Here is a 24,125-nt window from a genome sequence, read left to right on the forward strand (position 1 = left end):
TGATTTTTGAACTAAAACCACAGAAAAAAATCATTAAAAATGACAATTATTGATTTAAAAGGGGGAAAATCAGGAAATGTAATATACATATATACTCTTCATTTTAATTTGATCCTAAAACAGAAAGTCGGCACTCATGATTTACTTTCCCGGGCCACACAAAATGATGCGGCGGGCCAGATTTGGCCCCCGGGCCGCCACTTTGACACATGTGCTACATTCTATCGTCTAATTTATATTCAACCAGTCTTGATGTTGGTTGACATCACGTTGAAGCCTTTTCACATTGTTCTGCAGTATGGATTTCAACCCACGCTGTTGTCTTGGAAGTCAAACGTGCTAACTGCTGAGCTAAAGTGAGCAGGAAGTGCTGTGCGTGTAAAATGGTAGGAAAACATAACATCATCAGTGCCTAAAAGAGTGTACTGGAAGTTGATTCTTATTTATCTATTAGGCCCTCCTTTTTAAAATGGATTGGACGTCATTTGGTAGCCAAACAAGGAATTTTGCGGGAAGACGGAGGCCCAAAACAAGCGGAAGCTGTGCGGAATCATTTTTTTTACGGAAAGCAGGATACCGCTGGTGAAAACATATTTCATGCCTTCACATTTGTTTTCCTCTCACATGCCACACAAATGACTAATTGGCTTTTGAATTGTTCTGCCAGAATGTCACCGTGGCCAAGGTGGAACAAAGTGCCCTGCTCATTGTTACGTTTTTAATGTTCCACCAAGACCTGTAGGAATTTGCTTCCTGTTTTCCCCGAAACCGACACAGTGCCCGTCGTGTCCTGGAATGCAAAAGGAATCCTCTGTGACCTGCCGGAGAAATGTTTATTTTCTTCTCTTAAATTCAAGTCGCTCCGTGAGGGGAATGATTGTTCTGGGTTTTTGGAAAGATGACCTTGAACGGGGGTGTTCACCTGGTGCCGCGGGGGCCACAACTGAGCCACTGCGTCATTTTTAATGACCCGCACAAGCCGTTCACATACCTTGTCTTGTTTTTTTTTTCTAAAATAAAATGTCTGTACAATTCAGATAACATTGACTTTTTCCTCACCCTTTTTATGTAATAAATGGACCAATATATGTATATTTATGTTTTTTTTATTTCAAGTGGAAAAACAGTAAACTGGATTCAAAGTCTGTTAATCAATCATCATCTAATTTGATAATCAATAGATCAATACAGTTAAAAAGATTGAATAAATAACTGAATAGCAAGCATAAATAAAGAGGGACGATTATTAAATATTGGTCAAAGCTTAATTATCATAACATATAAATACTTGTTAACAGTGTCATTCCTTTATTTTAAATTTTTATTCACTGCTATTTACAGTTTTAACAAACAATAATAATAATAATAATAAAATATTAAGTATCCAATTTCTGGAACAATTCTCCTTTAGCGGAAAACATGAGGTGGATGCCTACGATTGGCGGGCCATGCAAAAATGATGCGACGGGCCATACCTGGCCCCCGGGACACCAGTTTGACACCCCTGCATCAGAATCTTGGAAATCACCAACCCTCTCAGATGGAAAGAATTGGACATCTATCACCGTCAATGTCAGCGACGGCATCTTTTGGGCCAAGTTTTTCGAAAGAATCTGACGTCAACGCGCCCATGACTGGTTTAGCCCATGGCGCCATTTGCTCGGTCACTTCCTCGCGCCCTGGCGACCCCTGTGAACCCGACTCGGCGACTGCGGGAGGGGCTCTAAATCCGTCGTGTGGTGTTTGTGTGCAATGTAGCCGTGGATGCCCTTACCCTCAGTGCCCAGTGCCAGTCTCCCGCCGCTAACTTGGCGCCGGTGCCCAGGATGTAACCCAATCCGCTGCAAGAAAACAGCACAAGTGCCCGTCAGCCACACGCCACTGACACATGGATGTTATTTCTATACAAAGTATGCGAGTCATAATCCCGAGTTTGCTTGCCGTGCTTGTTTTCCAGCCGTTCGCTTTAGCACTAAAACGCATCCTGTTTGCAGCCTAATTAACTCTTTCACAACCGGCCCAGGTATACATTCCGTATATTATGTCACATGACAGGTTTATTTCACAAGGCCATTATGTCTGCCAAACCATTTAAAATGTATGATGACCTTGTAAAATTTTATACACACAACTAAATAAAAGATACCCAGGATTCTATGCACTAATTATTTATTTTGCAGGCCCAAACCTGAAATTAGAGTGTCAAAATTAGCGTTTGGCTAATTCTGGCGTATTTACGTGTAATTGTTTGTGTATAGTGCAATGTAAAGAAAGGTAAAAAGTTAGGGTGCGCTATGTTAATCATCTAGCAGTACTCAATTTAGTGCTTATTTTAGCAATTGTGGAGCAGGAAACAAAAATGGAAAAAATAATGATTTAAAAATGAAAACTAATACATCAGGCAAACTTACTGTACAATATGTTTGTCTGTTTTTTGTTTTTTGGGGTTAACCAGTTTGGAAAATTTGAAGCTAGTAAAAAAATCAGTTTTAAAAAGTTGCAAAAAGATGCTTTTGGAATCTGGACATTTTTTGATATAAAACAATCGGAAACTTTGGTTTTTCAATGCGCAACATAAGCTGATGTATTTACAGAGTGCACAAAATTATGTGGCATGCCGGATGTGGCTGCTCCTCGCCTCGACTAGGACACCTCTGCGCAGTATTCACAGAGTATGTGTTGTTGTAGTGACTACACTTTCTATAAAAAAAATATCCTGGCAAGCACAGGAGTTCAAATTAAATGGGAGAAATAAGGTCTAAATTCACTGGCAGCGAAGGACCAATCTTATCAGAGTGCACACAGAGCATGTTTGGAATGTACAACCCAGTCAATTAACCATAAATCTGTCCCCTTGGGCCAAAAAAAAAAATGGCATAAACATAAAGTCAACTTCCTTTGAATGGGTTGAAACTCTTTTGGTAATTTCCTCAAAGCAGTCACAACAACCTCAGGAGAGAATAAATAGGATGTTTGACTCAACTTTCAACTTTTGTTGTGCGGGTTGCCGGGCAGTTTACCAAGACTGAAAGATTTCCTCACTTAAAAATCATCTTGGTTGTTCCTTTCCTCCCTTAATTCTCTTATTTTGATTATAACCTTAATTCCTAGCAACCAATAGTTCCAATATATACATCATAAAGTCAATTAAAGGCTTAATGTAGTTTCAAATGTTGAGTAAATTTAAGTCTAAATGTAGCTTTTCCCATCCGCTTGTATAATAGAATACTTCTTATTTATATTTATATCACTTGAAAAATAAATCTGCTTGACTTTTTAGCCGCGAGTGGATTACGTAAGCATTGTTTTGCTGCCATATGATATTTATGTCATTTCAATGAAATAGTAAAGCACACAGTTCTCTTCCTATTAGCATTTTCTTGATACCACTGCGGGAATCTTCATGCATGAGCTCGCCAAGCTGCTACGCACTGCGCTGTGCATAACGTTAGTCCTCAAGGCAGTTTTTCCCATTCTCCATTCATCTTTTATCACTCTACTTTGTTTACTTTCTCCCTGTAGTCCTTTTTCTTATTGGATAAAAAGGGAAACGGCCGCAGATTTGATCTTTAAATGCTTCCAGTCTCCACGCCCTAGCATTTGGAGTTTAACCTTTTTTTTTCTTTGCGTGGGAGATGTTCACACAGCTGTAACTAGGTGTGCAAAATACTTCTTTAAGAACAATCGTGCTGTTATTTTGTTTTTAGGACGTGTGAATCACGAGAGAGCATTTTCGGAAGCTTACCTTCCCAAGGGAATGGCCAAGTAAAAGAAGGAGAGCATCATAGTGCGCTTGTCATTCGTAAACAAGTCGCCTATGATGGTGGGGGAGATGGAGGAGTAGCTGGATTCGCCGATGCCCACCAGTCCCCGCGATAACACGAACAGCCAATAATACTGGGGAGACGGAAAGAACACAATGTTTCCATTTGAGAGATGGACTCAATCTAGAGATGAGTTCATTTAATTGCACAGTAAAAACATGAAAAGAGCCACATGTGACTCTAGAGCCACAGTTTAATGGTCTAATTCTGAATGTCTGATATCATTTAGGTATATCATAAACTTTAGTTTTTAACAGTACACTTTAATACACGTGTCGAAGTGGCGGCCCGGGGGCCAAATCTGGCCTGCCGCATCATCTTGTGTGGCCCGGGCTTTCTGTTTTAGGATCAAATTAAAATGAAGAGTATAGATGTATATTAAATTTCCTGATTTTCCCCCTTTTAAATCAATCATTGTCATTTTTTAATCCATTTTTTCTGTGGTTTTAGTTCAAAAATCATTTTGTAAAATCTAAAAATATATTTAAAAAAGCTCAAATAAACATTGTTTTAGATCTATAAAAAACTGAATATTCAGGGCTTTTAATCCAGTTCTTTTAATCCATTTATTAAAAAAAAATCTAAATATTATATCTAAAATGGTACGGCCCACATGAAATCGAGTTGACGTTAACGCGGCCCGCAAACCAACCTGAGTCTGACACCCACCTCTGCTTTAATATCTTTAAATAGATGCTAATAGTCACATTAAAAGGCTAAAAGAGGTGATGACAATAACAGAGGCAGCCGTTTCCATGGCAACCTTCATTCAAGTTTAACGCAGTCTGTTTTTTTGGGCCTGGCTAGATATTGCAGTAGTTTGAAATCAAGATATTTGGGGAGGGTGCTCTTGCAGTGCTGTCCCATTTGCATATCAAAACCAAAATAGCTACCCTTCAAACGGTTACATTGGTGGAGGTCTTTTTAAACACTACGCGCTGTTATAGGCATAAAAACCCTTTTGCTGAGGAAGTTAATCTCCCCGTGTAATTACCCCCGAGACTTATGTTATTGTTGAACGCGCGCCGAGCCTCTTAGTGATATCAAAACAAAACTGTCAAGGGGTAGCCCAACCGCAGTCTTATCGTCTAAAGGCTTGTAACCGAGACCTCGCGTTAATTGGATAGAAAGTAAAGACATTTAAATGAAGAAAAAAAAGGCAAACGCAGCTAACAGCCTTGTCATTTCATTTGCCTCGTCTCGAGCGGAAGCGTATCGTCGATAATGAGCTCGTACGCTTTCGACATGACACGCACGCGCCGCCGTCGTTCGGGCGTCTCGCCGCGACGTACCTCGTCGCCGATGAAGGAGCTCAACAGCGTCACGGTGGACCAGAAGAAAATGCCGCAGCTGAGGATGGTCTTCCGGTTGAAGCGGTCGCCCAGGTAACCGAAGATAGGCGCTGCTACCATGAAGCTGCAGATGAACACTGTAAAAAGTCAGACAAAAAAGGGAAAGGGCATTTTAATAGTGTCGCATTGATGGAAAGAAATATTTTGTATCCCGATTTAAAAAAAATGCGGCATTGGTTCAGAATCAGATGATGCGCACACATAAAGACTGCAGTTCGCCATCAATAATTCCTGCACATCAGGCAGGCCGGTCCCATTGAAAGTAAGGTAAGTGCTTTAAAATGTGTTTTTCTAATTGCAAGGCAGCAATGAGGCCCCATTCTCTGGGATTTGAGTCAATATTTCGAGGTAGGCCAGGAGCCACGCAAATAGATCTTGCGGATTTTGCATTTTTAATCCTCTCACGCTGACTTTTGAGTCTTTCGAGAGGGCAGCGATGTTGCGCCTGACAAGCGAAGGAGGCACGCTGCTGTTTTGACACGTTGTCAGCGTAAAGATGTATGCGAGACGAGTGGCGTGGGCCAGAAATCAGAGCAGAGGAGAGGAGAGGAGAGGGGAGCATGTTACATAAGATATATATATGCACCCCTGCCGCACTCAGACTTAACAGGATAAAGAGACAGAAATCTGATTATGAAAACATGTGATATGGTAGAAAAGTGACATGTTCATTCATTCAGATTTACAAAAAAAAATAGGCATAAGGGGAATTCATTGCATTACAATATCATACCAAATATGAGAAAAGCAGGAATGTCAGGTATCGATACTGAAAATGTGTATCTAATGTCATCAATGGCCCTGAAAAATAAGCATTCAAAGCCCAGTTTTTATGAATCGGATACTGAATGTTTTCAATGGAAGTCAGTGAGTTATTTTTTTGTTTATTTGAAGGCAATTTGAGAACATTTTTAGTCATATTTTTTTATTCATGTCCAATCGGAAATGTGATTAGACGCTTGTGTAACACTAAATGTCTCCAAACAGCATTACCATTTGCCACACAGACTCGTGCAAACATGCCAGCTGTTTCGCGTAGGGATTTACCAGCCACCATTTAGCAGCATGTCAAAAATAAACATCACTAATAGCTTGATTTGACATCATTTGCAGTGTCTCTTTATTTCCCATGACTTTGCAGGAAGAAATACAGACACATTCTGCTCACGGGTGTGTCCAGACGCGTACTATTGTTCATTGGCCAGCCAAGTGCAAACACGAGACACACCTGAAGCGAAATGGTTCAAATGCGGCCCCTCGTTCTGCTTTTAGAAGCGTGATTTATAGTTTGAAAAGTGGAAATGGCCACAAAAGAACAGGCTTTTGAAGTGGGCCAGATTTGTTGGAGCATTTAGTGTTTCTACTTAGCTGCTTTTATTCGGGATTTCCGCTAGAGCTGAACAAAGCAAGGATCCAACAATTATCCCACAATTATGGTTTATGACTAGAAAGCGGCAGGCCATGTGTGCAAATGTCACATTAAGAATGAATGAAGCTGTACACTTTGATTTCAGGGGTGGACTGTTATATTAAGAGTTGCCAGGATGGAGGGAAAATGGCACTATTCCACATTTTCCGTCGCATTATTTTACATCCTGAGGACAGAGTGTCACGGAAATTACTGGCATGGTTTTTGAGTCATCTGTGGTATATAAAAAAAAAGAAGAAAAAGAGCTAAAACAGGGCCATTGGGCAAATATTTAGTGTGACATGCAAACCCGCTTTGGACATGATTCCTGTTCACTACCAAAAATCAAAATCTCACTAGGAACTTGTTTTGAGGTTTCAGTGTAGAAATATTTCTCTGGAAGTGAAATAGTTACAAAATAAAATATAAAAAAATAAAAAATCTCTAAAATGTCATGGGCTTTTTTTAAAGTTTCACTTGTTGCATTGGCATCTTTTTTTTACTTGATAAATGCAAAAATGATCTAAAAAAAAGTAGTACTCACTTTTGGAATTGGCATTTTTTCCCCAATGTTAACTTCAATTGCAGCAATTATCCTCCGCGCGAACACAGTTTTACCATCTAAAAAAAATAGCGATTAAAAATGCTTTTCAAATGACAATTCTTTGGCATTTTAGCGGGGGTAGAATACCTCCCACGGATCTCTTTCAGCTCAGTGAAATCTGACAGTCGTGACAATTAAACGCAAGGCGGACAGCTGAAGGAATTTGACCATTCACGCCAGAGAGTGACACAATGTGAGGAGTAAAGAGAGACACATGCAATAATACGCCGGTCTGTACATGTCTGCAGGCTAGACGTGTCAATCAGTCCCATTTTTAAGCTCTTTGTCCTGTCCGTGGCCGGTTTGTGTGTCAGTGCTCATCTCATCGTAAATTCCTCCGTGAAGACGGACGGTAGCTTTCAACACTTTCAGTCATTACAAGGTTATCAAGCATGGAGAGAACGCCCGATCGTTTAATTACACGTCAACTGGTTCACTGCCGTTGACAAGGATAGACTTCAAATGTCAACATAAGTGGTCATTTGACAAAGTTGTAGTGTTGTCAATGGAAAAATGAGTTGATTTTTTTAAAGCGCCAGGGGCAGCCAACAAGTAAAAATGTGCAAGAATCCGCGATTTTCAATCCCACCCCAAAGGCATTTGCATTTGCGTACTCAGTGAGATTCCACATTTGCTATTCTGAGGGGCATCTGTTGGTCGCCATGGCAACATAACGTTCAACTGTGAACACGACTCCTTCCATACTGTGAAAAGACGTGCTGAAATTACAGCAGGGATTCCAATTCTGGATTCTCCAGACACACATTGTTTAAATTAAGAAAATTGTCATGCAAAATTAAACAAGGTTTGCAATTCCTGAACGTCCTCGAATGCTAATTTAACACTCTCATGCTGAAATTATTTATTTTTTAACACTAAAAGACGACTCATTTAGCCACCAACTAGCTACCAGTGTTTACGATTTAAAGAAATTGCACGTCTATTGCAGTCGATGGCATGAAATGAGTTAAATACTGTGGAAAAAAACACTGTTTGGGGTTGAGTGAAGACACTAAATTGTCCAAGGCGTGAATACGTGTGTGAAGGCTTGTTTGTCTATGGCTAAGTTTCAGATGAATACACAAACAAGACACATTGGAAATCTTTATATAGAAGGGGGCATTTTAAATGACATCGAAAGAGCCGAGTGGGCTTTTTTTTGCTACTGTGGTTGTGAGCGGTAACTTGACTGAAGGGGACGTAAATATAATGTTGTTTATTTTAGGTCTGAGGCCACATAAAACTGACTGTGCTGCTCTTCTCTCCCCTTTCAGTGTAAAATTAGTAGAAAGTGATGCCAAATGTTTGCATGCAATGTTTGATTCTGGTCTGTCCGGCGACACATTATTAACTGATCAGTGGAAAGGCTGGCTCTCCCACTTCAAATGGATTGGGCGTCTACTCCTCCTTAGCTCATTTATTCATTCATACGTTCATTTATCTTCCGTAAGGGTTGCCACGGCCTATCCAAACTGACTTTAGGCGAAAGGCAGACTACAGTAATCCCTCGATTATCGCGGTTATTGTAGACCAGACATGGCCGCGATAAATGAAAAACCGCAAAGTAGGGTCACCCCAATTTTTTAAAAAACCCATGAAAGTGCATTTTCATCACTTTTAAAGTACAAAAACTATGAATTCTTTTGACAACATTGTTACGCTGTTGCTATTCAATGAGGATCAATGAAAGTATGCATGAAGAATAGTCTAATGGAAAAGAAAATCATTAAATTGGCATTAATCTACATAAAACTGAATGCCACAGTGCCAATGTGATGCTCATATTGGCGCGTTTGGGCTCAGCTCTCTCAGCGTCGGTTTCCATATTTTACCTCACAGGTTAGCAGAGAGCCACATGTAGCTCCTGAGCCTTAGCTTTAAACCATCAGGCGGCGTTAGCGCATTTAAAGATTTTCAATTCACGACGGTACGTCTTTTACTGTCACCGCCACTAAACATGTTAATAAAAGGTGTTCAGTGCACCGAGACTGAACCGCGTTGCCTCAAACGTACAGCCGAGGGTAGGTTTCGTCCTCTAATGATTAATGAGACGTCCTATGGCGGCTGCGAGACTTCCATTCGAACATTCACACATATCAGGATTCCGCTTTCGGGATTCCCCTTTATGTGGCGCCCCGCGTATTCTTACATTCCTCAAATTTCTGATTACCGCATATTTACCCTTCAAGCCCCCTCTGCTCGGTCTTGACCGGTGTTGGATTACCAATGTGTTGAACTCCACACGCAGCCTGGGAAATACCTTCCCTCTCGCCTGGATCTGAACACTTAATTCCTACAGAAGCTGCAGTCAAATGCACTCCAACTCCCACTTAAACCCTTTTTGATTGTATCCAATCTCGCCGCTGAACGGCGGTGCATGTCACGGCTGCGGTCGGTTCGGACTACCTGCAGCTGGGGAGAATTACAGGCCGCCTCGGACAGAAATGAGGGCGACGCGGCGGCGTCTTTTGATTATTAGCGGGAATGGAAGCGGGCGCACAAGTGCGAAGAATAAAGAAAACAGGGATAGGTCTCAGGAGGAAAAGAAAATGGAATTTTCATTTTTTTTAGGTCATATTGCTCATCCCTAGTATGCATTGATGAGTCGCCGTCCTATCATTTTGACCTTCACTGGCTGCATGTGAGCTATAAAAGTCAAGTCCAGGATTGATGAGTGTTTTTGCGCTTGTTCCTAACTGAGGTTTTGGCGGCAGGAAGGAATCGGTGTGTGGAATTAAAATTCTTCACGGATCTGAGGTGCAGGGTATGAATCCGAATGGTCAGTCAACATAAAGTGAAAGGGACCAGCGTTCCAATCATGGACAACAGCTGCCCTCCTGCGAGACATGGCCTATAAAAATATTCCATATATAGAGAGACATGTTGGGGAATCATCAGGTCATCGTTTATATTTCGGGTTCCACGGGGGAGGGACACACCGAGATTAATTGGGTTTTATTATTTTTTTTAAAAGTTCAAAATATGTTGGCGGCCAATTGTTTGTTTGGCTCAAATCTGTTGGGCGTTTAGAGCGGTCAGGGGCGATAAAATTGTGTTAAAACTTTTTCAAAATAATTTGCAGATAAAAAAGGGCAGAAGACAGATGTGTTTTCATTCTCTGCTTCTATTTGTATAAACTGTTGTAAAGGTGCCAGTGGAGTAGCAACAAGGCAAGAACAGCTGCTAAACTGCTGATAGAGTGAGATAGAGCAGTACCAAGTGTCGGTCAAGACAAAATAGGAGCAGCTGTGACTCGGTAAAACAGCTGATCGAGCGCTCAGAGTTTGACTTGCCTTTGCAGACAATCTGAAAATAGTCTTTGAAGCTGCTTGTATACCTGCAGAAGTAGGCTGGAAATTCAACTCTGGATCCCACAACTGTAAGGTGGACGTGCTAAGCACTTCAGTTACTGAGGGGACAAAAGGTGGGAAGACGGGAAAGGTTTGGGGATGACAGAGCGTCCAAGATCAAAAAAGATTGGACATTTATCTCCGTCAAAGGGTTAAAATGGGTGCCGTAATAGTGGCTAAAATGTGCTGAAACACCTGTGACCTCATTCCTTAAGCTCACATAGCAGGTCAATGACAGACTGACACCATATTATAAGCGCTCATGTCATTTGCTGTGCATGAGTATCGTGTTACAGACAAGGTGGGCAGCCGCACACAGATTGTGAGCTGTTTTTGAGCCGCGACTTCTCATTAGGACTCTTCGCATCCATCTTAGCTGACCCCATTATTGCTTCCATGCTCAACCAGTGGGAGATCATTACAATGCCAGCTTACATTGTGAAGGGAAATTAATCTAGTAAGGAATTATTTCTGGTTTGCCTTGACTTTTTATTGGCAAGATTTGGTCATTTGGACAACAAAAAATGTTATAAATACTTGGCATCCTCATTTTGGACATCAAATTTGGAGTCATATTGGCCATAATATTACCATTTGTATACAAGCGTGGCCTAAATAATATGTCCATATATGGACATGTCAGTTTTCAATAATAATTGTGTAGCAAACACATATGTATATATATATATGCACACACCTATATACACATTATTATTATTCATATTGACTTTTGAATCATTAACTACTGAAGGAAAATGAATCACGTCAACAAGCGGATTAGACGCCGCTATGCACATTTTGCAACACTTCCCAAATGTCTCAGTCTGGTTTGGCCAGAAAGTCCCCTTCAACCAAAGGTAATTTCAACCAGGTGAGCCACCGCTTCCATTAACCTTTCCTGCCCTCCACGCCCCGGGGACCGGTCGAGTTCGCAGCTGCGCCAAAATTGTCACTCCCCGACGGCCGAAGGGCCATTTTAGAGTAGACCTGCCATTTCCAGCAGGTGCGCCAAGAGCTGGCGCCGTTGTCCGACGAGTCCGTCGAGCGCAGGTGAGTGCTTTGCCGCATTGTGACGGCCAGACCCGAGAGCTCGAGGCTTAAATCGTCACGTTTTTAAATAAAAGCTCTCTCAAGTGAGCCAAAGCTGCGCCACCCCCAGGTCATGATGACGCACGTGTTTACATAGATACAGAATCTCACATACCTCTTGTCAATTAGTGTCTTCTAAGCGCTAAAAAACGACTAATGGAACCTTGTATGCTATTTAGCTACACCTGAGGTAGAATTCTCTTTTCTGTTGGCACTGTAAAACAACTCAAAATTACACATTCTTACTACACTTACACATTATTACACATTATAAATATACAGCAAAAATAATACGTTCACCATAAATTTGACACGATTTATTTTACTTTTACTAGAGATAATGGTTGCAAAAATATTAATATTGTTACATTTCATGCTGTAATTGGCATGGACCCAGGCTTGATGGATGCTGGCGACATCGGTCTGGTTTAATACCCACACCACAATGTTATCTTGGCAGTCAAACATGCTAACCCTTGAGCTACAAGCTCAGGGATCGGGAACCTTTTTGACAGAGAGAGCCATAAACAATTCATATTTTCAATTGTTATTCCGTGAGAGCCATTCTCAGAATTTACTAAAAGTAAAAATACATGAAAACGCATGCATTTTTAGTCATTTCATCACTTTCAAAGTAGAAAAAGTCTCTGAATTCTTTTGACAAAATTGTTACCCTGTTCCTAATCAATGGGATGCATGCATGCAGAAAGGTTTCATTAAAAAAATTGAAGATTAAAGCGACTCTAGACGTAGTGTCCAGATTTTAGCCATACGCACCCATCAAAAGAGCCACATGTGGCTCCCGAGCCATAGGTTCCCTACCCCTGTACTAGCTGGAACACAAGGAACAGTAAATATTTTCTGCTTTCTGGACTACAAAAATTGCCCATACATTTTTGCAAGGACCACCAGGCCCATCCAACCGGACTTATTACATCATCCCTTAACCTCTCCTTCACACCTAGGCTAGTGGGCTCGCCCACTCCCACAGATCACAGCCCAGACCTCTAGCATTCCTCAGTCTGTCGTGAGAAAAGGTCACCTGGGGATCACACCCGGTCTACTACGGTTAGTGCAGGTCGTCGTAACATAGAGGGCAAACCCCCAATTACGGTCCAATCCAAACAGAATTAATCAATAGCAAAATTTCATCCCAACCTCGTGAAGCGAGTCCTTTACTTCCACTTAATTTGCTTTGAAAAGTGTCAAAAAGGCCAAGCAGAAAACCATCCAAATGGAGCAAAATCTGGACGCGATCATGGAATAGGGTGAAAATTGGATTTAGCGGCGATGAAATGGGTTTTTGACTGGAAAAAATAACAAGCATGGCTCAAGTGTTTTTTCCCGGAGGATATTTTTGTCTTCAAGACACCATTCAGGTCACCCGCAGTTAGCAGGGGAGAAAACACTGGGCTGTAGTCTTTCACAAATACGCACGCTGGTCTGCTTGGCCTCAATGGGGCTTTGTGTAGCCAAACTGATGGTGTTGAAATGACTCTCCGGCCGTGCTAAGACAAGACTGGCTCCTGTCCTCCAATAAGAGGCCTTTGCAAAGAAAGTATCTCCCTCCAAAAGGCGGATTCATTAGGACCGGGATTGGAGGAAACCCTGCCTTAACTCTGCACGTCTGCTCAAGTGAGGCAACGCTGATCTAAACCATATCCCGCTAACCCTTTCCTGCACAAATTATGATTTTTTTTTAACACTTACAGGGACTTCAATGAGCTCATTGAACACTTGTTGACATAGCTGACAGCCAAAACGCTATGTACCAATGAGTGTACATTTAATTGTTTTTAGCCATAGTAGGTGCAATGTAGAGAATGTTTTTAAGCTCTTTTTAAAAATGGAGGCACACATACCTGTTTGGAGCAATGCGACGACGCTGTCCGACACGGCAAATTGCTTCTGGATATCTTGTGCCACACCTGTCAAAAGGAGAGGAATGTTTGATTTTGTGGCTGAGGCATTGCATAAATACATATAGAAAAAGACCCGATCCAATCACCTCCCATAATAAATTTTGATTGACTGAATTAATCTTTGAGAACAAATTGCACTTGAGTAATTAAGCGCTCCTCTAATTGACACGAACCTCAATTGCAGTGGCCTGTTATAATTGGCCAATTTGGTGTTTAATGTCACTACACACAATGAGCAAGTCGCAGCAAGCGTCTGCACGAGGTTAAATATAGCCCGCGGCTCGCATCAGCCCCGCAGATGTAAAGCATCATTGACTCGTAATGTTCCTGAAGTGTGAGAAGCCGCGAGGTCTTTGAAGGCATCTTAAGCCTCCTTCTGTAACCCAAGGAGAAATGAAGAAAATTGCCATAGCATGCATTTTTCTCATGCCACAATGACATGAACATCTCATGACATGACATTTGGCTATTTCCCAACTGGCGCTGTGCAAAAGAGAGAGGAAAAAAAATCTGTATAATAACTAGGCTTGGGAAATACATTTTTCTAATCATTACAATACATACATATAGGCATTTTTTTTTTTTTTGCTGGAGAAAGAACTAAATCTAAATTTCTATGAAAAATTTGAATGATTTTAAATTCAGGCCCTGCTATGCTCTTTACGCCAGCTTTTGAAAATCAAAATCTTCCTTTCTCGTCTTTTCTTTTTGTCCTTCCCTTTCCTCCACTTGCTTTCTCTGAAATTGTTTCATCACTTTCTCAGACACGCACGCAGCATTGACCACCGGGAAAAAGGCGACTTGTAAAATGTGGCTGAGGATGAAATGATACAGACAGAGACGAAGCTGGCGGCACCGAGAGCAGTTGCCATGGCGATGCTCGCTACTCCCCCCCCAAAAAGGTCAAGTAACGACAGAGGAATTGGACTGTTATTCTTCTCAATACTCAACCCGCAACCATTTCTTCCCCGCTGCAAAAAATGACGAAAAATGAGAGTGCACACAGTATCGTATCACCAAAAATCAGTGGACAAATGCCATTCAAACAAAGTTAATGAGCTTTTCAGACCTCCTATGGGGATTTTGTGCGTGTGAGCACGACGCAGAGCCTTCGCCAGAATTTGACGGAAGCACCTGACTGGACACGGCTTAATCGGAAACTTCCAACGCTATTAAATTTCGAGATTTTAAAACACAGCTAAAGAACATCAAGTGCGAATGTTCGTATTGGATGCAAATGGCCGTTAATGGCAGCCAATGACAACTTTACTATGGCTGTTGTGTACTGGCGAAGCGTGTGCGGTCGATTGGTCGCTGGTCTTTTGGACCAAAAGACCGACGACCAAAAGACCGACGACCAAAAGACCGACGACCAAAAGACCGACGACCAAAAGACCGACGACCAAAAGACCGGCGACAAAACAAGGTAAAACATCACGGTCTACGCATCAATAAAAGCCAACAATGGCCATGAGCAGTTTCACTGAGCCGATGTGTGAGTGTATGACTTTGTATGTACATGCGTTGTCCCTTTAAGAAGCGACGTCAGTCAGGGTCTTAACAAGTTCTCCAACAAAAAACAATAAAAGTCCGGAAAATTTGGAGCTTTTCTTTAGCCTAATAATTACTAGGGCATTAAGTATGACTAAGTCATTCGCAGTTTGTATTTAGGGAATTTGAGCAACTATTTAAATGGTAATTATCACTTATACCTTCCGGGCGACCAAAAGACCGGCGACCAATCGACCGTGTACCATGGCGAAGACATCCCATCCACAACGAAGGCTTTGTACGTCTTTCTGCGTGTGGGAATTCACCTCCACATGCTTTGTAGTCCAAGCGTGCAGGCAGTTCGAAACATCTGCACTACATTTCCTTTCAATGTGACAGGGGAAAGAATTGAAATGAGAAAAAAAATACTTCCTCACCCGCTGCGGCCACATGGCAAGGGAGGAGAACAGTCGGTCAGTCGGACATATTTGCGGTCGCCTTCTCTTCGCTTCAGTCTGAAGAGTTTTTGAACGCGGCCGTTGTTTTCCCCTTTCCGAGCATCTATCTCACGTTGGAATCTAAAAGCTGATCAACTCCAAACACGCGCTTTCTCCTCACTTATTATATTCCCCGCTCGGGTCGCCGACTATTTACAGAATCCCGACTGGGTGAGCACCCCCTTTGCACCACATCGGCACGCTGGTTTACCACTACGCGCCAGAACCGGGCCAGGATGAATGACTTTCATCCACTGGGTCCCCTTTCACAAACAGACAGTAAAATTAAAGACAGGAGGAGAACACACAAACGACACTGTATAGACACACACACACACACACAAAAAGGAAAAATAACATTTCCACCCAGTGGACAATGTGAATGACTTTTTAGCGCTTTAGCTCTTCAATTGGACTTCCTTCCTTTTAGCCTACTTTCTCCTTTCTCCGTGTGCGGTCTTTTGGTCGCCGTCTTTTGGTCGCCGGTCTTTTCGTCGTGCTCTTTTTGGTCGCCCGGACCGCGACCATGGGCGACCAAAAGACCAGCGACAAAACAAGGTAAAACAACACGGTCTATGCATCAATAAAAGCCAACAATGGCCATGAGCAGTTTCACTGAGCCGAGGTGTGAGTGTATAAGAGTTTGTATGTACACGCTTTAAGAAGCGACGTCAGTCAGGGTCTTAACAAGTTCTCCAACAAAAAACAATAAAAGTCCGGAAAATTTGGAGCTTTTCTTCAGCCTAATAATGACTAGGGCATTAAGTATGACTAAATAGTAATTCGCAGTTTGTATTTAGGTAATTTGAGCAACGATTTAAATGGTAATTATCAATAACATTCCGGGCGACCAAAAGACCGGCGACCAATCGACCGTGTACCACTTTCTCTGTGCAGAAATAGAACCTGAACACCCAGCAGTCTCTGCGATTAAATCTCTTCTCTATTGATAGCCCCGTAGCCACACTTTATCCAAAATGGATAATACATCCAATGCTTTCAATGGGACTGAAACATGATCATTCAATCCCAGTTCAAATGGATTATGTTAACGCACACCTTGTAGGTTTACCAGCCTTGCCACTTTGATTCAAGGCCCGCCGTTTTCTTTTACTAATCAAAAGCTTTCATTCAACGGCACAGCTTTAGTCACAGCCAGTACATATTAAATATTTAATGGCCGTAGCGAGAGAATACAAGGTGAGGCGCCGTGAACACACACTGAACCTATAGTTGGAAATCAATAATACATGGAGGGGGCTAGCCCACATGTCTGGAAGATTGTGCATTGGTTGAAATACTGTGGAAGGAGCGGCAGTGAAGCAAGGCAGAGTTATTTGAGGGGACGTAAGGGACGGACAAGCAAGGTGGTCTGTCAAGTCAAGGTGGAGTTGAGAAATTACATCTATTTTTTTGGCACTAACTTCAATCGTGAAGCAATTGAGCGATGGAACATCGATTGATCCTTGTAACCTTTTATTGTTTTGAATAAAGGATGAATTATAGTTAGGAATTTGCCAGAAACGGGCAAAGCAAGAATTATTGTTGACTGTTTGACAATTGAAAGGGATTAGACATCTAGCACCGTCAATGGCTGCCAGTGGCTTTAAACCGTCACGTGTTTTGCGGGAATGGAGAAACGGGGAAAGCATATCCCAAAGTTTTAATGGGCTCAGACCATCAAAGACCAAATGTGGTTTTGGTTTTGGACTCTGGCATGTAACCGTGGCTCCTCACGACGACGTCTGCAGAATAAGAACACCACTTCCACTTTGCTAGATCAAAAAGGATTCCCTATGGGCAGCCATAACGACCACATTTTGGACATCAATAATAACATATCTGTCATTCCCATCTTGTATCATTTAACTAAGTGCAGACATTTATTTTTATTCTTGAAAATCGGAGCGAACGTAAAAGTGCAACATGTCATTACAACCACCAGACTTCCGTCTGGCTTTTCATGGAAATCACACGGCAACAAATTTCGACTGACTGAGATGCTGTCAATTTAACCAGTCAAGACAGCGGATTTCAAACTCAATTTCAGCTATGTCGGGGCGCTGGAGTTTAGCTCCGGCTGCTGGCTTCGGTTCATCTTTCCTCATGTCATAAATTAGATATGCATCTCATTCATTTCATCAAACACTTGCAGAAACCCAAATATGTTTTCTCCCGCCAACTCACACGGAAATAAGCCTGCCCTTCAAGTATTCGATATTAAAAAGTCATGCGACCCATTTTCAAAAACGAAACTACATTATTTATAAGCCACAATTCTTAGCAATGTCGTCCAATTAATGAGATGCATTTTGGTAACACTAGTCAAAACATATTTTTGGTTTATTAGAACACTCCTTGATGTATAAAAGCAGGCACTGCATTATACAGAACAAATAGTTTCATAAGGTTGTAATCATTTTGATGATAAAAATAGCAATATACGTCTATGGTAGATTGCCAATTGCATTTGTTGTTGACAAAATGCGATCTTTGAAACTGCAATGTTTCATAAAAAGAGGCTTTTTTGCCATACTAGGTCACAAATGTAAATCTAACCCGGTTTAAAACCAGTGTGATACATACAATTAGGACCAAAGCTCAATCCCCCCCAAGCACGGTAACGAAAATCCCCCTGTGGTTTCCCACGCCTCTGACATCATGACGCATAGATATCAACAAATCAAAATGTTCAAAAGGAAGAGTTGATGAAACTAGAGGAGCGCAAACACCCACAAAGCTTGCTGCTCTTCTGATATTAACTATTACGTCATCTCCCTGCTGGCCTGTTGACATTATCGCATTGAAATGCAGGCAAAGATTATCTTTTATTTTTGAAGCTGACCCACTGTAAATAAACACACAACACCAGATTACAGCAGCTGCGGCCATTTGCACGCCCGAGTCGACGGCTGCCGTTGACAACGAAGAAATAAACGTCCGAGAGGTGAAGTTGACCACAGAAATGCGGAAAGGATCTTTTCGCCGCGTCACGGTGTCATGAAAATTTGCATTGGAAAAAGGTCATTCGGGGTTTTGGCAAAAGGAACGTCAAATGCCACGGGGTCGTGGTGATCTGAAGAAACTGGATAGATCTAAGGAGGCCATATTTTAAGCAGGGTTGAGCTAATACTCGACAGCGTGTCTTGTACAGCAAAGCACAGAACACATGGGTGATTGCGCCAGGTCCTTCTTGTTTGCTTTCTGGTAAACACTGCAATCTTCAGATATAACGTTGCTCTTTTGATCTGGTGAAGAATTGCTCTTTGGTTGTAAGCAGGGCAAGTCCTTCTACTTCTGACTCATCTCTGCTTCCCACTCCAAATCTGGACTTGGCACTTATTTAGCTCATAACGGCGATCCCCGAACACACAAATGGCCGAGGAAAAAAATGGTAGCACTCAACTGTTAATGTGATGACAGAGGTTGCTGATTAGAAGGTTGCGGTTCGCTATCTTCGCATGTCAAAGGTCAACAGGGAGCCTGAGCGAGCTGTTAGCTCGACAAGCTACCGGAAGATAAGAACCAGCTGAGAATTTCAACGATAAATCCTCGGTTGTTGGAAGGGCCACTTAACTCAAGTGGGTTTCGTCAACGTCAAGTACTAAGACGCAATTTGTCCTCGTTTGTAAGACAATTCGCTCCACTAGGAGGACAACTACCGTATTTTCTCACATATTTGTCACTCAAAAAATGAAGACTGGATCGAGGATACGGCTTATATGCGCACAAATTAGACTTGACATGCACGAAACGCAATAACGCAAGACAATGCGGCCAATTATTTAAAAATAGAGAAAAGATAAACAGATAAAACGCTTAACAAAAATTTATTTTGACGTCTATGAATGAAATTCAAGAAAAAAAACGATAAGGCAAATTTTAAGGGTGTGGCTTATACACGGGGGCGGCTAATGTGCGAGAAAATACGGTAGTGCATATCACCAGTGAGAAAATGAAACCAGCTTTTGAGGAACAAAATAGGTTTTTCCCAGGGCCTTGGGTTAATCAATCCAATTTTTGAATAAGATGTAACAACTTTTGATTGGTTCCTGCTACTATTAGGGCGCCAGGGTTGTACGTTGGATGGTAAAAAACTAGGGTGACCACATGAAAGAAAAGAATCTGGACGAAGGAACGCCATCTAATTCCACTGGTTACTATTACAGACATCAGCTAAATTGGAGCCTTAAGAACACACAGACTGTTTTCTCACTGTGTAGCACGCTACGATAGGAAACTAAAGAGATTATTAAAAAAATCTGTGGGAAAACGCTCTAGCGTGCCATTGTCGGAAATCTCATTTGGACATACGAGTTCTAATGTATATTTTTTTTTAAAAGGAAGATTTTATGAGCTGAAAAAAGTTGAAGGAATCACGTAATTGAATATAGTCAGACGTCGGATAAGAGTATTTTACAGAATTGCACCAAAATACCTAAATAATCCACGTGCAGAAAAGACGCTCACGTCTACTCATGTATTATTTTTTTGATTTATTGCAGACACCTATGCGCTGCTCACTTCCCTTCCTTTCCAGTCAGAGCGGAACTGAAACTTCTTAACTTTCAATGCACTTTACGCACTACCACAACCAATTGCGGCCGGTGACATCAGATGGAAAATTATGAAGCGGCGACGACAGACAGGCCACATTACCCTCTGTAACTACACAGACTTTTTAAAAAGGTGTGAGGTACAAGGAAGACATGTCAGACCGACTTGATCGCTACATCTTTGCCACTGCGTGACAAAGAGCTTGCCTTAAGAGGATTAGCATTTCGTACACATTGTCTGAGATGCAAGAGCCCAAAAGTATCCACTCCCTTGTCCAAAGGGAAGATCAATGGATGTTATAAATTAAAAGTAATTCATTTGATTTTTTTTGCTGTTGTTTTTTAGCCAATATAGTAATCAACCAATCAGCTATTAGAAATATAATTGCAGTTATTACCTCCAAGGTATTACTTTGTATTGGCAAGGATGCAACTTTGTTTTGGGGCATTCCTGGAGTGACAGCTTGACATGCGTGACGCAAGAATTAATCTGCAACTCCCCGGCACGCGATTATCTCTCAGCGCTCAAATGACTACTTTGCCAGCTTTGAAGGGGGGGGGCTGCATAAGAGGCGGCGGCAATAAAAGAGATCAAGGTTGACTTACTGATCAAGCAAATAACTCTAAGTGCCACGCGTCTGCTTCGCATATCCTCATATTCTCGGGTAGAAAGAAAAAAACAGTTAATCCTTTCTTTTTGATAAGCTCCAGAAGTGTCTGCTGTGAGACCAACTCTTGGAATTAATGTTTCAAAGCCAACTCCAATTGAATTAACGATAGACGTCAACAATACATGTAGGAAGAAGTCTTTTCTTTGAGGGCGAATTGCATGTACCGTTTCGTAGCACGGATTCATCCTTGGTTGAAAATAAGGCATATGTCGCAGTGCACAGAACACTGCAGCCTTGTCTGCGTCACCATCTCGGTCATAAAAAGGAGCGCACCAGCTGAGACTGAAATTGGCTCTGGGCGTTTTACTAGCGCCTACATTCAGCAAATCTCAAGGCGGCCGTCGCATTTTATCGGAACACTCCTTGACTATTTAGAGAAGACATTTTTTGACATCTGACTTCCCTTCATTATCTCAACTGAACTCATTGTTCTTAACAATTTAGGGAAGAGAGGGGAAGAATCAAAACGATCCCCAACGCGGCTTTGAGTGTCCATTGAGCTTCTCTACACCATCTCGGGGTTGTAAACTCCACTTTGTAGTGGGTTTGCTGGTTCTCAGTTGCATCTTCAACACACCGGATGATCTTTGACAAGGCCTTGCATCAGTGGGTGCAATTTTCGCATCATTGTTGCGCGGCAGAATAGCTCCGGTGTCCGCAATGCTCACCCTCCGTCTTTACTGACAATGCTTTAGTGATCCAAGCGCACACAACGCACACTACAGTCACGGCTATCGGTACAAAGACCTTTTGACGTTGACGGGGGGGAACGAAGGCTGGGGGGGGTGGCGTCGCTTCAGCTTAATGCTTTCTGCATTCTACGTCTACTTTCTTCCGACCGCGGGAGCCCTCCCACCATCACCAGTGGCTCCCATTCATTGCGGGAATGGTGGTTGGATGGAGGGGGGACCATTTATTCTGTGTGTTTGCTTTCAAAGGGGGCGGGGGGGACGTCCACTCATGCCCGGCTAATTGACACTAAGATCTACCACTTGGGATTAGCTACCTGCTACTGAGTTGGCTCAGAGCGAGAAAGAAAGCAGGGCGGAGGAACGGTAAAGATTTGAAAATGGGGCAGCTATACTTCATTCTTTGAGAGATCATTTGGCTTTGGGATTATTTTTTGCATGTTCACTGATTATTTTAAATGAATCGGAGTTAAATTTGGGTCACATCCGGGATATTTGGGGGTATCCCAGGGCGACATCCTGCACATTTTGGATCATTTTGTTGATTTTTATTGATTTTAGAGCATTTCTGGATTCATTCCTGTCCGCTGGGGGTCATTTTATGTTGATTTTAAGGCAATCAGAGGAAGTTTTTGTGTGTGTCAAACATATTGACCACCAATGGATAAACACTGGTTTCAAAAAATTCGCATTGAGTATTTTCCAATATCGTGACAGCAGTAGTCAACCTATGATTGACAAACAACCAGTCCAGGGTGGAGTCTGCTCCTCGCAGTCCCAGTGCAAAATATACACCATCTGGCAGCGCAATAATTCACATGGAGTTGCACCGCGCAGATGCACTGTGTTGGTAAGCTTCCACCATCTAATTACTACAGCAATGTCGCTCGCCCAGCAGGGGAGGAGAGAGAAAGCCTCACAGAGAGATTGGAGCAGGCGGAAGGAAGTATGGCAGATAAGCTCACGGTCCATGTTGAATACACATTGCGTCCATAAAAAATGCTTTGTGGTTGAGATTGAGTCAGCCACACCCACATCTTGCCCATCTTTGATGGACAGCAAGTTTAGGACTTATATTTCAGACAAGGTGGATGAGTAGAAGACTTGTTACCCTATCCCAGATTAGATCCAGCACTGTGCTTCAAGAATATCAGCATGAATGATGTTGAAGCAGTAATCATCAACCCCCTCTTTACAGCTGACAGATTGGACCTAAAGCACTCGGGATGCCGAGCCGCAGGCATGCGACCACTCATCGAGTACAAATCGCACTATGTCGGAAGCGGTGCAATTTTTCTGATGCTTTTCAAAAAATGAGGAACGGCGAGCATCATGTCTTAACTTGACAAGAAATTTGTGTCAATAAACACATTAGCTGCCAATCGTGTGGACCTCACACAATTGTAACTCTTTAAATGATTTGATCACTCGTAGACGTCCAACCATTTGAACGATCAATCTTTTCGTTGCCAGTTGGACTGGATCGGATGTCTGATTCAAACATAATTTAGGTAAACATTCTAAACAATATTTATTTTGTCAGATGCAGCATGTCATATTGGACGAAATCTTCACCTTACCGCAGGAAATAACAACTTCCCCCCCATTTTTTCTTATCATTTACCACCACCGACCTGCCACAGGCTTTTGGCCTCACTGTATCGATCGGCGATTATCTGGGGGATATCGGTAATCGCAAAGCCACTGTGGCCCATTTCCTCGAGAGATAGCCAAGGCGCGCCTGCCTGATGAAATCAACGCACAGTAAGAAATAAACAGCAAGTGTACGACCACCGCACCGAGGCGACCCATCCCATTGTTCCGCCCGTCTGATCCGAGGTGAGCTCATAAAAGACCGAAGACGCTTCCAGCCAATTAATGCGCGACCGACCGTGTGTCATAGTAAACACTTTCGCCCCGCAAACAAATATATAAAAATCAAATAAAAGCAAACAACAACAACAACAAAGAGAAGCTTTCTTACCGGCTACTGTGCATCTGTCCATGTAATTGAGGACGTTCCCGAAAGTGAGGATCCCGGCAGCGATGCCCGGCGTGCGGCATCGGAGCAGCGCGGCGTGAAATTTCTGCCCCGGTTTGCAGGCGTGGAGGTCCGGGTTGGATTTGAGTGCGGGGCTCATGCTTCCCGACAGAGTGCGCACCTCGTCCGAATTGCCGCAGCTTTCCAGCTCGCATCCATCACCTTCCACGCACATTCTGGTGCAAAGTGGCCAGAGGAAGAAAAAAAAAAGGTTGGGGGGGGGGGTTGAACAGCGACCACCAGAGTGCGAGGTTTAGTCGCTGTGGAAGTGTTGGCTTGGAAATAGGAGCGCAAAATGAGCTCTTCTAGGGAGCATATTTTTTCCCACCAGTGTGTAGTGACTGAGGGCCAGTGCGCTCCTGAGTTGTCTTTTTCCCATCTTGTCACCGGGGCCAGCGTAAAGGGGTGTGGCCAGGCGCTGAAACCGCGCCCCCTTGCGTCTTGCGGCCAATGGAGGAAGCGCAGCTAATTGAGCTGCAGATGCGGAGCAAACAACTGCAAAGCCTTGGGAGGAGAAGAAAAGTGATGCTGTTAAAACGAGTGGGCGTGGTCTCATGAAGAGATGGTGTGCCTGCCATTGACGACGATAGACGTCCAATTTTTTTCAATTGGGTGGGCAGGCTGGGGACGC

General features: G+C 42.6%; 1 protein-coding gene across 2 annotated transcripts in view; it reads right to left on the bottom strand.

Moving 5' to 3' along the window:
* The window catches only part of spns2 (SPNS lysolipid transporter 2, sphingosine-1-phosphate), a 40,181-nt gene that overhangs the window by 14,244 nt on the left and 1,812 nt on the right, over positions 1–24,125 (bottom strand). Inside the window, exons 2-7 of one of the 2 annotated variants that reach the window (XM_077592712.1) lie at positions 23,823–23,998; positions 23,438–23,670; positions 13,490–13,555; positions 5,117–5,253; positions 3,746–3,897; positions 1,775–1,841 (exon numbers count right to left, since the gene is read on the bottom strand). In XM_077592712.1, coding sequence (XP_077448838.1) covers positions 1,775–1,841; positions 3,746–3,897; positions 5,117–5,253; positions 13,490–13,555; positions 23,438–23,669 — 654 coding nt within the window. In that variant the 5' untranslated portion in view covers position 23,670; positions 23,823–23,998. The other variant, XM_077592713.1, reaches the window with a different exon arrangement.

Source organism: Stigmatopora argus, chromosome 22 (genome assembly GCF_051989625.1).
Source record: "Stigmatopora argus isolate UIUO_Sarg chromosome 22, RoL_Sarg_1.0, whole genome shotgun sequence".
Lineage (NCBI taxonomy): Eukaryota > Metazoa > Chordata > Actinopteri > Syngnathiformes > Syngnathidae > Stigmatopora > Stigmatopora argus.